At 34.1% G+C, this 17,370-nt stretch overlaps 1 protein-coding gene across 3 annotated transcripts in view; it reads left to right on the top strand.

Annotated features, from left to right (window-relative positions):
- Positions 1–17,370, top strand: part of LOC142356950 (uncharacterized) — a 91,519-nt gene that overhangs the window by 54,761 nt on the left and 19,388 nt on the right. For 2 of the 3 annotated variants that reach the window (XM_075408704.1, XM_075408690.1), the window contains exons 1-6: positions 4,712–4,807; positions 11,941–12,129; positions 12,623–13,027; positions 13,852–14,008; positions 16,483–16,710; positions 16,962–17,126. In XM_075408704.1, coding sequence (XP_075264819.1) covers positions 11,987–12,129; positions 12,623–13,027; positions 13,852–14,008; positions 16,483–16,710; positions 16,962–17,126 — 1,098 coding nt within the window. In that variant the 5' untranslated portion in view covers positions 4,712–4,807; positions 11,941–11,986. Of the gene's footprint in view, positions 1–4,711; positions 4,808–11,940; positions 12,130–12,622; positions 13,028–13,851; positions 14,009–16,482; positions 16,711–16,961; positions 17,127–17,370 lie in introns of those variants that run through there. The other variant, XM_075408698.1, reaches the window with a different exon arrangement.

Here is a 17,370-nt window from a genome sequence, read left to right as displayed (position 1 = left end):
GCTTCTCTTTTAAAGTTAAACTGCTTATAACCCAAAATAAATTTTTTTCTGTAATTAGAAATTCTGATAGCTTTTAAAATTGAGGATAGATCCCAGATATTTCAAACAATTTTAGAAACACTTTCAGTTAATTATTTTAACCGGACAAAAGTTTTGCTCGAATGCACTTGTGAACTAAACTGTTTCAATTAGTCAAAACTTAGCGATACGACTGCCCTAATATTGAGAATATATTGGCTTTTTCAATAGCCACGCAATCAATTGTGCTCCTTTTCTTCTGGGAACTTTATCCAATTTTGCAGTTTTTTTAAAAAAATTTTTCATTCCTTTTACTGCTCTAAGTGACTTATCTTATCAAAACAACCTGAAATGAACGGAGTCTATTTTAGAAAATGAAATCAAATTTCCAGCCAGATAAACACGTAAAACCCGTTTTCAGATGCCCTCAAAGATGTAAAAAGTGTTTTCAAATCTCCCCTCATACCCCTATGCAAAATCGAGGCACTGCGGATGCCAATCCCGCTTATTCATATTTGCTCAAAATTCATCAGTCGCTAAATTCTGCAAACTTATTTGGATGTTTTCAAAATGACCAAGCAACTCTACGACCTTCAATGTTTGTATCAAACTGACATTTGTGGCAACACAAAGGCCTAGGATTACAACATTGTGAATTTGATCATGCGTAATTCACCAGCAACAGATTTTGTCTCGGCTTTTGATTTTCAAAACTATTCATGAAAATCAAATTTTCCAATTTTCGTTTCATGACTCTTCAACCTCTCAAAATACTGTGCAAAAAAATAAATTTGCATGTTCGGCTTAGCTCTACTTTTGTATCTTCCCCCTCCCCTCCGTGAACATAAACATTTGATGTCTAAGTGGCGCGTGTCGGTCAAAATGGAAAAATCCCCCTAAATTTGCATGGTTTCCTAAAATTTCCTGTCATTATTATTTCGAGATAACATCTGATTCAAAACTGAAGATAAGGAGAAAACAGATGGATTTTTGACCATCCGGGTGAAACATTCGAGTGACTGTGGTCACGGCTGTTGTTACATGTAGATTCCACAGTTTCAAGGACAAACTGGCGCCAGTTTTAAGGCGAAATATATTTGAAGTTTTAAACTTGCGTAACACATGATTCGACTGGCTGTTCATAATTCTTTTCATAATAATAGCTTTGTTTGACACAAATTATATCGGCCAATGAATCGTTGACATTGAAAGTTTTATGTCAAATATTACTTTGTTTTAATATTCGCGATACCATTATTTGATCGAATTTTATTGTGTAAACGTTAAATGCTAATTAGAGGTTTCATCTGTAGCAACGTCTTATTATTGCTAATTGCACAAGAACGCCCCTTTAAAAACCATAGAGCAATTTATTCTACTCGAAAAAATTTATACGAAAAGATAAAATAGTTTGGATGTTATCATCATTATAGTTGTATTTTCAGAATATAACCAATCTTTGAAGACTTACTTACTTCTACAAAAGACGAGGATTTTGAGATCAGGATTTCGTCAAGGGTTTCAACCACGTAAGCAAATTTAAAATTTTGAACATTATGAAAAAGTATCGAATCATTATTTCACTTTTGGACAGTTAGAAACAGTTACATGAACAAATCTTAAATAGCAAATATTTCAAACTTTTCCTCTAAAATTTTCATTAAAAAAACCACGAAGAACCTTAATGATCGGTCAAATTTTGGAGGGTATAATGAATTTTGGAAAACTTATGTTTTACAAAAGACGAGTGTTTTGATATATGGCATCCATCAAGGGCTTCCACCATCTAATAGAAACACAACCTAAAATTAACATTATTAAACGTATAAAATCTACCTTGCAACAGGTAAGTTTTTTCCAAATTTCGGGTCGGCGGACCAAATTTTACCACTGCTCTCCGATTCGTTTGTGAAAAAAAGCTTTACACCACCAAGTTTGCTTTAGCAGTCGCAAGTCTGTTCGTTTTAGCAGTTCCAAGTCTGCTTTTGTAAATTTTTTAGCGCTATACTCTAAGTGTCGAAAACAGCCTCAGTTTATAATTAAATTATTGCTAATCTTAGTGTTTTTTGAATATCAAATTAGACTAGAGATTTTGCTAAAGATCACGCAAGACGTGATCTGTCTGAGTTCAACCCGAGAGTGAAACCAAATGAAGACAATGATTTATGTCTCATGCCTGTTTATGCAAAAATTTTTATATTGTAATTTATGTTGGTTTTATTTTGTGTACACACGAGTTGATAAACTGGAAGCTGGGATTTGTAACGGTTGAATTGTAGCTCAATTAAGTCGTACATACAGGACACACTATTAGAAATTTAGTGCTCCGGACTATTTTCTGTACAAAACACAATTTTATTGTGTAAACGTTAAATGCTAATTAGAGGTTTCATCTGTAGCAACGTCTTATTATTGCTAATTGCACAAGAACGCCCCTTTAAAAACCATAGAGCAATTTATTCTACTCGAAAAATTTTATACGAAAAGATTATATATTTTGGAGGTTATCGTCATTATAGTTGTATTTTCAGAATATAAACAATCTTTGAAGACTTACTTACTTCTACAAAAGACGAGGCTTTTGATATCAAGATTTCGTCCAAGGTTTTAACCACGTAAGCAAATTTAAAATTTTGAACATTATGAAAAAGTATCGAATCATTGTTTCACTTTTGGACAGTTAGAAACATTAACCTGAACAAATCTTAACTAGCAAATATTTCACAATTTTCCTCTAAAATTTTCATTAAAAAACCACGAAGAACCTTAAATGATCGGTCAAATTTTGTAGGGTATAGTGAACTTTTGAAAACTTATGTTTTACAAAAGACGAGTGTTTTGATATATGGCATCCATCAAGGGCTTCCACCATCTAATAGAAACACAACCTAAAATTAACATTATTAAACGTATAAAATCTACCTTGCAACAGGTAAGTTTTTTCCAAATTTCGGGTCGGCGGACCAAATTTTACCACTGCTCTCCGATTCGTTTGTGAAAAAAAGCTTTACACCGCCAAGTTTGCTTTAGCAGTCGCAAGTCAGTTCGTTTTAGCAGTTCCAAGTCTGCTTTTGTAAATGTTTAAGCGCTATACTCTAAGTGTTCCAAAACAGCTCCAGTTTATAATTAAATTATTGCTAATCTTAGTGTTTTTTGAATATCAAATTAGACTAGAGATTTTGCTACAGATCACGCAAGACGTGATCCGTCTGAGTTCAACCCGAGAGTGAAACCAAATGAAGACAATGATTTTTTCTCAAGCCTGTTTATGCAAAAATTTTTATTTTTTAATATATGTTGGTTTTATTTTTTGTACACACGAGTTGATAAACTGGAAGCTGGGATTTGTAACGGTTGAATTGTAGCTCAATTAAGTCGTACATACAGGACACACTATTAGAAATTTAGTGCTCCGGACTATTTTCTGTACAAAACACAATTTTATTGTGTAAACGTTAAATGCTAATTAGAGGTTTCATCTGTAGCAACGTCTTATTATTGCTAATTGCACAAGAACGCCCCTTTAAAAACCATAGAGCATTTTATTCTACTCGAAAAAATTTATACGAAAAGATAAAATAGTTTGGATGTTATCATCATTATAGTTGTATTTTCAGAATATAACCAATCTTTGAAGACTTACTTACTTCTACAAAAGACGAGGCTTTTGATATCAAGATTTCGTCCAGGGTTTTAACCACGTAAGCAAATTTAAAAATTTGAACATTATGAAAAGGTATCGAATCATTGTTTCACTTTTGGACAGTTAGAAACAGTAACCTGAACAAATCTTAACTAGCAAATATTTCACCCTTTTCCTCTAAACTTTTCATTAAAAAAACCACGAAGAACCCTAATGATCAGTCAAATTTTGGAGGGTATAATGAACTTTCGAATACTTATGTTTTACAAAAGACGAGTATTTTGATATATGGCTTCCATCAAGGGTTTCCACCACCTAATAGAAACACAACCTAAAATTAACATTATTAAACGTATAGAATCTACCTTGCAACAGGTAAGTTTTTTCCAAAGCTCGGGTCGGCGGACCAAATGTTACCACTGCTCTTCGAATCGTTTGTGACAAAAAAAGCTTTACACCGCCAAGTTTGCTTTAGCAGTCGCAAGTCAGTTCGTTTTAGCAGTTCCAAGTCTGCTTTTGTAAATGTTTAAGCGCTATACTCTAAGTGTTCCAAAACAGCTCCAGTTTATAATTAAATTATTGCTAATCTTAGTGTTTTTTGAATATCAAATTAGACTAGAGATTTTGCTACAGATCACGCAAGACGTGATCCGTCTGATCTCAACCCGAGAGTGAAACCAAATGAAGACAATGATTTTTTCTCAAGCCTGTTTATGCAAAAATTTTTATTTTTTAATATATGTTGGTTTTATTTTGTGTACACACGTGTTGATAAACTGGAAGCTGGGATTTGTAACGGTTGAATTGTAGCTCAATTAATTCGTACATACAGGACACAGTATTAGAAATTTAGTGCTCCAGACTATTTTCTGTACAAATCACAATTTTTTTGTGTAAACGCTAAATGCTAAATAGAGGTTTCATCTGTAGCAACGTCTTATTATTGCTAATTGCACAAGAACGCCCCTTTAAAAACCATAGAGCAATTTATTCTACTCGAAAAAATTTATACGAAAAGATAAAATAGTTTGGATGTTATCATCATTATAGTTGTATTTTCAGAATATAACCAATCTTTGAAGACTTACTTACTTCTACAAAAGACGAGGATTTTGAGATCAGGATTTCGTCAAGGGTTTCAACCACGTAAGCAAATTTAAAATTTTGAACATTATGAAACAGTATCGAATCATTATTTCACTTTTGGACAGTTAGAAACAGTTACATGAACAAATCTTAAATAGCAAATATTTCAAACTTTTCCTCTAAAATTTTCATTAAAAAAACCACGAAGAACCTTAATGATCGGTCAAATTTTGGAGGGTATAATGAATTTTGGAAAACTTATGTTTTACAAAAGACGAGTGTTTTGATATATGGCATCCATCAAGGGCTTCCACCATCTAATAGAAACACAACCTAAAATTAACATTATTAAACGTATAAAATCTACCTTGCAACAGGTAAGTTTTTTCCAAATTTCGGGTCGGCGGACCAAATGTTACCACTGCTCTTCGAATCGTTTGTGACAAAAAAAGCTTTACACCGCCAAGTTTGCTTTAGCAGTCGCAAGTCAGTTCGTTTTAGCAGTTCCAAGTCTGCTTTTGTAAATGTTTAAGCGCTATACACTAAGTGTCGAAAACAGCCTCAGTTTATAATTAAATTATTGCTAATCTTAGTGTTTTTTGAATATCAAATTAGACTAGAGATTTTGCTAAAGATCACGCAAGACGTGATCTGTCTGAGTTCAACCCGAGAGTGAAACCAAATGAAGACAATGATTTATGTCTCATGCCTGTTTATGCAAAAATTTTTATATTGTAATTTATGTTGGTTTTATTTTGTGTACACACGAGTTGATAAACTGGAAGCTGGGATTTGTAACGGTTGAATTGTAGCTCAATTAAGTCGTACATACAGGACACACTATTAGAAATTTAGTGCTCCGGACTATTTTCTGTACAAAACACAATTTTATTGTGTAAACGTTAAATGCTAATTAGAGGTTTCATCTGTAGCAACGTCTTATTATTGCTAATTGCACAAGAACGCCCCTTTAAAAACCATAGAGCAATTTATTCTACTCGAAAAATTTTATACGAAAAGATTATATATTTTGGAGGTTATCGTCATTATAGTTGTATTTTCAGAATATAAACAATCTTTGAAGACTTACTTACTTCTACAAAAGACGAGGCTTTTGATATCAAGATTTCGTCCAAGGTTTTAACCACGTAAGCAAATTTAAAATTTTGAACATTATGAAAAAGTATCGAATCATTGTTTCACTTTTGGACAGTTAGAAACATTAACCTGAACAAATCTTAACTAGCAAATATTTCACAATTTTCCTCTAAAATTTTCATTAAAAAACCACGAAGAACCTTAAATGATCGGTCAAATTTTGTAGGGTATAGTGAACTTTTGAAAACTTATGTTTTACAAAAGACGAGTGTTTTGATATATGGCTTCCATCAAGGGTTTCCACCACCTATTAGAAACACAACCTAAAATTAACCTTATTAAACGTATAGAATATACCTTGCAACAGGTAAGTTTTTTCCAAAGCTCGGGTCGGCGGACCAAATTTTACCACTGCTCTTCTAATCGTTTGTGACAAAAAGCTTTACACTGCCAAGTTTGCTTTAGCAGTCGCAAGTCTGTTCGTTTTAGCAGTTCCAAGTCTGCTTCTGTAAAAGGTTTTGCACTATACTCTAAATGTCGAAAGCAGCCCTAGTTTATAATTAAATTATTGCTAATCTTAGTGTTTTTTGAATATCAAATTAGACTAGAGATTTTGCTACAGATCACGCAAGACGTGATCTGTCTGAGTTCAACCCGAGAGTGAAACCAAATGAAGACAATGATTTATGTCTCATGCCTGTTTATGCAAAAATTTTTATATTGTAATTTATGTTGGTTTTATTTTGTGTACACACGAGTTGATAAACTGGAAGCTGGGATTTGTAACGGTTGAATTGTAGCTCAATTAAGTCGTACATACAGGACACACTATTAGAAATTTAGTGCTCCGGACTATTTTCTGTACAAAACACAATTTTATTGTGTAAACGTTAAATGCTAATTAGAGGTTTCATCTGTAGCAACGTCTTATTATTGCTAATTGCACAAGAACGCCCCTTTAAAAACCATAGAGCAATTTATTCTACTCGAAAAATTTTATACGAAAAGATTATATATTTTGGAGGTTATCGTCATTATAGTTGTATTTTCAGAATATAAACAATCTTTGAAGACTTACTTACTTCTACAAAAGACGAGGCTTTTGATATCAAGATTTCGTCCAGGGTTTTAACCACGTAAGCAAATTTAAAATTTTGAACATTATGAAAAAGTATCGAATCATTGTTTCACTTTTGGACAGTTAGAAACATTAACCTGAACAAATCTTAACTAGCAAATATTTCACAATTTTCCTCTAAAATTTTCATTAAAAAAACCACGAAGAACCTTAAATGATCGGTCAAATTTTGTAGGGTATAGTGAACTTTTGAAAACTTATGTTTTACAAAAGACGAGTGTTTTGATATATGGTTTCCATCAAGGGTTTCCACCACCTATTAGAAACACAACCTAAAATTAACCTTATTAAACGTATAGAATATACCTTGCAACAGGTAAGTTTTTTCCAAAGCTCGGGTCGGCGGACCAAATTTTACCACTGCTCTTCTAATCGTTTGTGACAAAAAGCTTTACACTGCCAAGTTTGCTTTAGCAGTCGCAAGTCTGTTCGTTTTAGCAGTTCCAAGTCTGCTTCTGTAAAAGGTTTTGCACTATACTCTAAATGTCGAAAGCAGCCCTAGTTTATAATTAAATTATTGCTAATCTTAGTGTTTTTTGAATATCAAATTAGACTAGAGATTTTGCTACAGATCACGCAAGACGTGATCCGTCTGAGTTCAACCCGAGAGTGAAACCAAATGAAGACAATGATTTATGTCTCATGCCTGTTTATTCAAAAGTTTTTATATTTTAATTTATGTTGGTTTTATTTTTTGTACACACGAGTTGATAAACTGGAAGCTGGGATTTGTAACGGTTGAATTGTAGCTCAATTATTTCATACATACAGGACACAGTGTTAGAAATTTAGTGCTCCTGACTATTTTCTGTACAAAACACAATAACACGTTATTTACGGCTCAAGGCAGTTCATTTATGCAAGGTTTTGCTGAATGTTAGGAAAAAGCCGTTTTCTGCGGCTGCTCTGGATGAGTTCTAGTTTTTGTTCCTATTTTTATCGCTTTTTTCTCTGTTCACGTGACCATAACCCTAACGTAAGCTAGAATCAGGACTACGACTTTAACTATGACTAGATCGTAGGAATGACAAAGGAAGAATCACAAAGAGAACAACTAATACAAAAGGGTTTTGCCCCCTTTAGGTTTTTATACTTATATTTAAACCCTTGCTACTTCAGCTATTCAAGTTATACCAGCTCCGCCCCAACATCGGCGGCCCTGTTCTCTTTTGTTGAATCGTTCCACTCAATTGTGGATGCTGGAGTGATCTTCATGACAGATCTCCTACAGGCTCTTTTTTTGTAAATCCGTCAAAAAAACAATGGTTTTTGAAAATTGAGCGATTTCATAAATTCCTTGTTTGTCACTGTCGCCGACCAATCAAAACGAGATCACTTCGAAACGTTCAGCTGTGTGCTTATTTCGCACTTCCGTTTCCGTCAATTGTTATAAGTCGGCAAATACTGTTTCTAATCTGAACCTATCCCAGATTGGAGTAAATTTCTCTGAAAATATCTGACAAATCAATGTTTACTGAACGATTCAAATTGTGGTTGAGGGAGGACTTCCGTAATTGCTTGGCTCTCAAACGCTACTCTCGGTTGGCGCCAATGAAGATCGTCAATAATCACTTTTGGCGGTATCCGGTTCGAGCAATGAACCACTTGATTGCGTTCGCACAGCAGTCAGTGTCCATTTTGTAGTATCTCCATATGAAAAGATCGTTCTGTTGGACAAGCTAACAAAATACAAAAAGCTTCTTCAATTTTGCTCCCTAAATCCGCTGTCATGAGTTCAAAAAGGCTACTCTAGCTTTTGCAAAAGATGTTGAATCAACAAGCTTTTCTGTATGTAGCAAGGCCAGTGCTGGACTCAATGTTTGCGCTCAGTTTCCTCGACACGTGATACTTTTGTTCCTTGTTGGACGCAATGCATTTTTTACACCATTCAACAAGTGTTTTTGCCAAACAATGTTTTCACATATTCAGTCACCTCAGTAGGATTTTGCTTGTTCTTGTTACACAAGAATAAATAAACATTGTTATGATTCTAATGTAGAATATTTGGTGCTCTCCGTGAAGTTTAGTTGATTTTGGCCCGTTCTGCCTGTGGCACGAATAAGATCCTCTTGTCAATGAAAAATGAGAAAAATAAAACCTTGCTGCTCTTCGAATATCACTTGTGAATGAGTTGTTCAGTCTATTCAATCTCTTGTTGTTTCAAACAAACCGGCCCAATGAGCCCCTCGCTTCTCTTGATTTCCTCATCAACAATTTCTCTGGTGCCAATATCTGCTGAGTTGTACATACCGCTCACGTTCCAAAACAGCTCCAGTTTATAATTATTCGCTAATCTTAGTGTTTTTTGATCGTCAAATTGGACTAGAGATTTTGCTACAGATAACACAAGACGTGATCCGTTGGAGTTCAACCCGAGAGTGAAACCAAATGGAGACAATGATATATGTCTCATGCCTCTTTATGCAAAAAATTTTAAATTGTAATTTATGTTGTTTTTATTTTGTGTACTCACGAGTTTATAAACTGGAAGCTGGGATTTGTAACGGTTGAATTGTAGCTCAATTATTTCGTACATACAGGACACAGTATTAGATAATTAGTGCTCCAAACTATCTTCTGTACAAAACACAATAACATTTTATTTACGGCCCAAGACAGTTCATTTATGCAAGGTTTTGCTGAATGTTAGGAAAAAGCCGTTTTCTGCGGCTGCTCTGAATGAGTTCTAGATTGTGTTCCTATTTTTGTCGCTTTTTTCTCTGTTCACGTGACCATAACCCTAACGTAAACTAAAATCAGTACAAAAATCTCTTTTTGAGCTTACAAAGGATATCAGCGCAGTTCCAAGGTGTCCACTCTCAGCAAATTTGAAGAAAGTGGGCTAAAGAAACGCTTTTGGTCCCGTTTCTGACGGAAAAAATTCTGAATTGTGAAAGAATTTAGCATTAATTATAGTCAAAAACACCAATCCAACATTTTAGCAACCCTACCCTCTCTTAGGAGATAAAATGAATAACTCTATCGTTAGCAATTTTAACATATTTTACAAAAAATTAACTAAAATTTCGAAAAAATTCGGAAAAAAAGTGAATTAAAACAAGGTAATATCGTCTGTTAGTCACAAAACTTTAAACCTCGATAACTCCCTTTAAAAATAGAAAATAAAAAGTGTTTTTGATTCCATTTTCTACGCTGGACGGGCTTTCTAATGATACCACTCACAACTCTCTACGGTGATTATATCGATCGGCCAAAATTGTCTGAACAAAGAAAAACCCTTTGTATATATAGTTCCTCTCCCACTAAAGTGGCTCGAAACAAAAATGGATTATGGCAGCACCTTGACGAGAGACCAGAAAGATCACAAATTTTTGAGACGAAATATGTACAAAAACTTCTTTTTTGTATTTTTTTCCTTTTTCCTGATTTTTAAATGACATGGAAGAAATTGAAAACCGCAGAAATCTACAAAAAAATTGATTTTTTATGGTAAGCAATGAAATGATCATCTTTGAAAGCCTGCACTGTTTGCTTTGTTCAAACCGTACACAACTGTCCCATTTGATGATATCTGATATACAGACAGCTCAGGACAGTTGTTTATGCCGAGAAAACAAAGGTGTCAGTATTGTTAATTCTAATTTTTGTTTGTTTTTCTGTATTTTCACAATTTTGTTCAATATTTTTTGCATTAGCTGCTGATTGAAACTGAGTGGTAAAAATTTAAAATATCCAATAATTGAAAAAAGAAGAAAGCGTTCAGAAGAGGGTTCGAGAAAACTTTAATTTTATCTATTAGTTTGTGTGAACTCTCAGTCTGCCTAGTTGTTTGAAAATTCAAGGGGTAAGATTTTCGCATAAAATTCATTTCCCAAAATTTTTTTGTTTGCTATTCTAGCTAAATTTTCCTACAATTTTTTTTCTAATGTAGTTTGTCTTCTTGTACTTATATTTTATGCGATACTTTATTCTAACTTGAGAGCAATTATTTTGCAAAAGCCGTTTGATGTTGAGAATTAAACGACAACTCATATGGTTTACATCTCGTTAAAATATATAAATTTGGTGGTTCTGAAGATGTCAACTGAGTTCCTTTTTAATAAAGATTGCCCTAAAAATCTTGCCGATGAATGTTGGAACATTCTGCGCTATGCTCTGGCTCGCACAACCCGTCTTATTGTTACTTTATGGTGTTTCTTGTTTGATAGGGTTTTTTGATTTTTTTTTGCATCAGCAATGCAGTGCTTGCGGCATGCTCAGTAATGCTTATAATCTGTGCTGTCATTCTGGAAAACCGAAGAAACTGTCGTATTCCCTGGTAACGACTCTATCGAGGTCATCAAATTATCAAAACTAAAAGATGGATCCAATTTTACGACGTGAATTTCTTCGCTCGCCAAAATGACACCGAATTATTTCAGCCAAATTAACCAAATTGTTTAAAGAAGAACTGGCTAATGATAGGTGGTGTGAATAATCAGCCGATGTATACTTTAGATCTCTCGACTGTTTACTTTTGCATTTACACAAGTCTAGAATCATCATTAGGTTGATTACATCACAATCTACTTGAGAAATAACATTTAACCAGTTAATTATGGTCACCTTAGTACAGCATTAAGAATATACATTCAGATATCCATATTTCAGCGAAATTTAAGTCTTCGCTTCAACTTTTTACAACTTCGTGCATTTGAATCAAACTATATTTTATTTCAAACTTTTATTTTAAAACCCAATTTTTTCTCATTATTCAAATCTTATTTAAAAGCAACTGAATTAAAATTTCGATGTTGAGCTTCTCAGAATTTTGTATTTAGCGTTTGTGTGCCAGCCTAGTGAGCAATTGTTCAAAAAAAATTGAAGCAAAAATTGAAGTCAGGATAGCAGGAAAGCGTCAATTGTTAATTTCCAATTAATTTCTAAATGATTAGTCTGGTTCTTTTTTGACAATGATTTTCGCCTTCTTAAATAATTACTATTTTACGTGGAGCAGGTATTGAGAATCTGTGAAAAAAAATCACGGAAGCAGAAAAGCGACAATGGAAGTGGCTCAGAAAGTTGAAGAGGATGAGGAAAATCAGTTGATGGAATCGAAGGACCTCTTTGAACTGTTTGATCCAGATGGAAAAGGGTTCATCACAAAGCAAGACTTCCACAGACTCATCACACAAATTCCACAAATGTATGTAAAAAGTTTGGGAAAACTGTAACTTTTTTTTCAAAATAAAGAGGCTAAAAAGTGCTCCTAAGTTCACAGCAGAGCTTATAATCGTTTGTCTTCCTTGTATATTTAATGCATCGGTTAACAAGTTGCCCTTCGGCGATCAGGTTGACATGAAAGTTAGATGTTATTTTAACAGCGATTTAAATTGGTGCGAGAATTCTCCTCCATTCTGTTTACGGTCAAAATTTGGTATGAAGCGACATTTTCTGGAGCAATCTAGACTTCGAGTTTCTAATCGATCGAACTATTGCAATCGCTACCGTCGCCATTAACTATTTGAGTCCATCCGACTATCCAGGATGAGGTCCGCGACCCAAGACAGGTATTGGCTAGACCGACTGGGGTCACGGACAGAGGGGTCCGGTGCGACCCAACTCAATGCTCTGGAAAAAATTGGGCTGCACCTTATCTTTGATCGCGGACCTCCTCCTGGTTAGGTTGTCCATTTTAGAGACGAATCAGTTCTGGACATCTTTGAATGCTTGGACGTTGAGACCAAAGGGTATCTGACTTATGAACAGTTCTCCGAAGGATTCGAACAAAGTGTGACTGACGATCGAGACCCTCAGGTAAATGAGACCTCAAATACCTCAAATGAAAGCTCACGAATCAACTCGGATTTATACGAGCAAGAAACAGTCGAAGAATCATACGACGAAGATCTGATCAACAAGATACTGAATATTCTGGACAGCAAAGACGTGAACTACATAAACTCAGTTCGAAAGAAATGGTACGCTTTGCAAAGTCGCGACACAGATTTGATTCTGTTTATGGACGAATTGTTTAAAAAGGTGGAACAGCAAAAAGAACACGGGAGGTTGTCTCATGTACAACTAGAAGCTGCTTTGAAGAGGCGGGACCTGTTTCCTTTCTAAAAATTTTCTTGTAATATTTTTTACTCATTGCGGATAAAAAATGAATATTAGCCCCTGAAAGGATATATTTCTTTGGAGAGCTTATTTCCTGTCAAATCTAAAATTCCTTACCGGCGAGGTGTCGGAGAATCTCTGATTTTTCCGCAGTTCATTCTAGTAATCAGAAAGCTAACGCAAAAGATTGGCTGTTAAATGACTCTCTAATGTTGTGGATCTTATCCGTTAGTCTCCACCCTTCCCTAACCCCGGAATATAGGATGCATAATATTTGCATCCAAGTGCACGTGATATACTAACATAGCCCGGGTCACCGATCATGCAACTTTCATTGATTTCGTACTAGGTCATATATGATTGCTTGGTAATCATACAAGGTTCAGATATGAGAACAATCATAATTTTTACCTAAGAGAACGAATAGCCACAATTGTAAGGTTATTATATTGATAACAATGCTGATTAATTTATTTAACATTTGAATGCATGTAAATATCTAACCTTAGGGTTATAATCTGAATAATTTACACAATTCAACAAAAAATATGATTTTTTTGGTTTCGTACAAGGGTCGTACTAAGAAATCAAGTATGGACAGTATGACTTCATATATGATCGTTGTTTTAAATCAAAGAAACCTCAACAATTTATCATGTGTAAAACTTGTTGGAATAAAACTAATGTTTGGAATAAAGAACTGTTGGGGGGAAGTGGGTGGGCAAAAAGATGGAAAAGATTCAACATTTTATTAGTTACATTTAACTCTTCGATAGTCATAACTTAAACATGGAAACCGTTCCCAAAGGCGATCGATGGCTCATCAAGAGGAAATCAGAGGACTGTTTGAAGAGATTCAGATACGGCAGGAAACGGAAGGAGCACTCGCGTGTGATCGTGAACAAGAGAAGAAACTGAATGAACAACTACTGCAGACTGTGAGCATGCGTGAACTGCAACTTCAGGTTGGTAAAACATGAACTATAATTTAAAACTGATCTGTTAAGGGACCGCTGAAAAGCAGTAGTTATTCAAATGAGCATCATCTGTCCGTTCCCTGTCAATGCTTGACAATTGAGCTTTTTTCCGCATTTGAAACAGCTGGCTAACATATCATCTGCATGGCCACATCAGGTTATATGGCACTATAAACGATAATATATATGCTGCAAATGGAATATGAGAGGATTGAGGAAATGGTTTTAAAAAGGATTTTAAGATTTTAAAATTTTTAAATCCATAAGTTTTATATATACAATCAATAGAGCATTCAGTCCTTCTTCCTCTAATACTATGAAGCGTAAATTTACAGAAAAACCATTTCGAAAACCTTTGGTAAACGTCACGCTCAAAAATTGACTTTAATCAAATCATTTTACAGTGATATCAGATTATAAAGAACATAGTTTACATTTTTTTGTAGTAGTTCGAAATAATTTTGTCACTTTGAAAGCAATCATTAATATTGCGCTGTATCAAGTTTTGTTTATACATTTTATTTTATTTTTCATACTATTTTGGTAAACGAGATGATACATTTCAGAAAACCTGACCAAAATTTCCAACAAAAAATATTTTAATGTAAATTATTGTATTTTACACTGTTGCGCAAAACTAAAAAGTGCCCGTAAAATTAATTTGTATGACGTAGAACAAGCATTGCGTAGTAATATTTTTTTGCCCAGCATGTGTTGTTACTGTATTGGAGTGGTTACACTCTAGAAAAAAGCCACAAAAACATATTTTTTTCACAGTTTTTTCTGAAGGCGTGGTTTTCTTTGCATCTCCTCCTGCTTTTGTTTTTCGCAAAGTATCGTTGTTTCTGCTGGTGTCCTTCAATTAACATATTACTGATAATCATTGCGGTTTTCTATTCTACCAAATGTGTTGTCTTGTAATCAAGTACTTTTTTAGCAAATAATATTTTAGGACCTGATGTTATTTTTAGATAGGACGACTTAGCTGATACGTGCTCTTCATTTTGAGCGTTTTTGTTAGCAAAATAGCATGCTCTTTAATTACTGACAGCCTTTTTTCTAATGGTCAAGTTTTTAGACGTACTCAATTGCTGCAATCTTCCTTAGTATTAATAAAATTACGACAATTGACCATATATAAGACTGTGTCAAAGTTTTGACCTCTATTTTTTAAGTTTCCCAATAATTGAACCCCGATTCTTAAAGCCCTTTTTTATTTGACAGCGCAGTTTTTGACCTCACATTATTTGACCCATAATTTATGCTCCTGAAATTGGGGATAAACAAGTCTTACTCAATTCTTTTGAGTCTAACTAATAAGAATTAAAATTGGGGTGAACAGACTGAGGGATAAAAAAATAAACCGAATTTTAAACTCGTCTCAAAATTGTCATGAGAATAATGCTGAAGACTCCATTACTCAAAACGAAATTTTTACCATTGGCGGATTAGTTGTTTCCTTTAGTCCTTAATAGGGCAGTGAAAAGTAATTGGGAACTGAATCAAACTCTATTAAATGTCATGTTTTTGCATCTTGAAATCTTGAAAAGAGTAAAAAAAACATTGCCTAATAATGCTTTAAATATCGAAACTATAATTGTATATAGTGATTACAATGGTGGTATCTTTAAAGACCTAAAACGTTGGTTGCTCTTGTCGTAAAATGCATTTGAAAACGAGCGGAGAACAATATTTTAAAGTATCATGAAATCCGAGAGCGTTGTTTTTCGTTGCACTTTTGCTATAATTTGTATTAAAGTTTGATAGCAATGAAGATCATTAGTAATCTATGTTTTTTTTGTCCGTGAGAATTTTCTTGATAGCTCCGTAGCAGGAAATTTAGAAATACTCAATAAATTTTCAATTTTAAAGAAAATTTTCAAAAGGTTCATTTTATCTGATATTTGATATTCGTAAGCTGTTCTCAAGAAGATTTTTTCATTTTTTTGTTAAGGATAAGGATTTTATGCAATTTTAATTGCAGTTCTGAATTCAATGTTACAATTTTGTTCAACCATGCTTTTCATTCAGTTTCGGTTGTTTAGTGTTGTTAAGTCTTTGATGTGCGTTATTTTAATACTCCAAAGAATTTTTAACGGTGTCTCAGTACACTCAAACACAGAACTTCGCGATTTGCTTATACGCATCAAAAAATTTCCTCTTTGGAGTTTGTGTGCTGCAATGGCGGCTCATAATTCCTGTTACTTTCGAGCTTTTTGTTCTCGCCAGATGTTATTTTAGGATCTTCTCTGAACATAACTTGCCAACTTAAGGTCTATGTCTTGAAGTTACTTTGAATTTGGTAGTAACATTTGACAAACATCAATATACATCAATGAATCAATTGATTTTCTATTATTTTCTATACAAATTTGGGGCAAATAACGCAAAAAAATTTGTGCAAATTAAACTTTTGCTGCAATTGTGGTAAAATCTGATCAGCAAAAGTGGTGTGTTTGCAGGAAGCAGTCAAAAGAGAAGCAGAACTAGCTGCGAAACTGAAGCAGCTGGAAAGAACAGAACAGATGGTGAAACTGCAGAATGAACAGCTGCTGAGAGACAAAGAGTCACTGGAACTGAAACTGAGGACCAGTTTGGCAGATTGGGATGACAACAGGGTTGAAGGACAGATCAGAAGCTACTCAACTTCAAATCTCAGCTTGGATGAAAGCAGTACTGCCGGTGATCAAGTGAGTTAAGTTTCCAAAACTTATTGTCATTGGAGGAAGAAATTGGTTCATTGTTTATAAATTATTGTCGATATTCATCATAAATTACTGTTTTTATAAATTACTGTTACGGGCCGCGTTTAGGTCCATATATATATATATATATATATATATATATATATATACATACATACATACATATATATATATATATATATATATATATATATATATATATATATATATGCTAAGAATTTCTCGTACAACTGCAGGTGGATGACGAGGTGTTCACTGATCAGCCCTTGATTCAAAGTTCCCTTGCGACAAATGTTCCTCTGCAGATGACGCAAGCATTTCAAACAACAGCAGTCCAACCAATCCCCCTGCCACAAAAGAATCTCACAGCAATCAAGTCATCAACAACACAGATCTCAAACGTAAGTTGAGTCAATGCTCTAATCTCTACATTGAGATGTTTATGCGAAGTAATAAGGCAAATGTCAAGTAAAGTAATGTTTCGAGTTCGTCTGAAATTTCTGTTGAAATTTTTCAAGAAAATAAACCAGTTTTGGAAAATAAACTGATATACTTGTTGCTTTTCAATAATAGTATGATTCAACCTTTAGATACCCAGAGTTGAGATTTTTTTCTCTGTATTTCAGTTTTATGATTGAGGCCCAT

Source organism: Convolutriloba macropyga, chromosome 2, assembly GCF_964194025.1.
Source record: "Convolutriloba macropyga chromosome 2, txConMacr16.3, whole genome shotgun sequence".
NCBI classification, from domain to species: domain Eukaryota; kingdom Metazoa; phylum Xenacoelomorpha; order Acoela; family Convolutidae; genus Convolutriloba; species Convolutriloba macropyga.
Note: the sequence above shows the minus strand (reverse complement) of the source record. Positions and strands in the feature narration are given on the sequence as shown.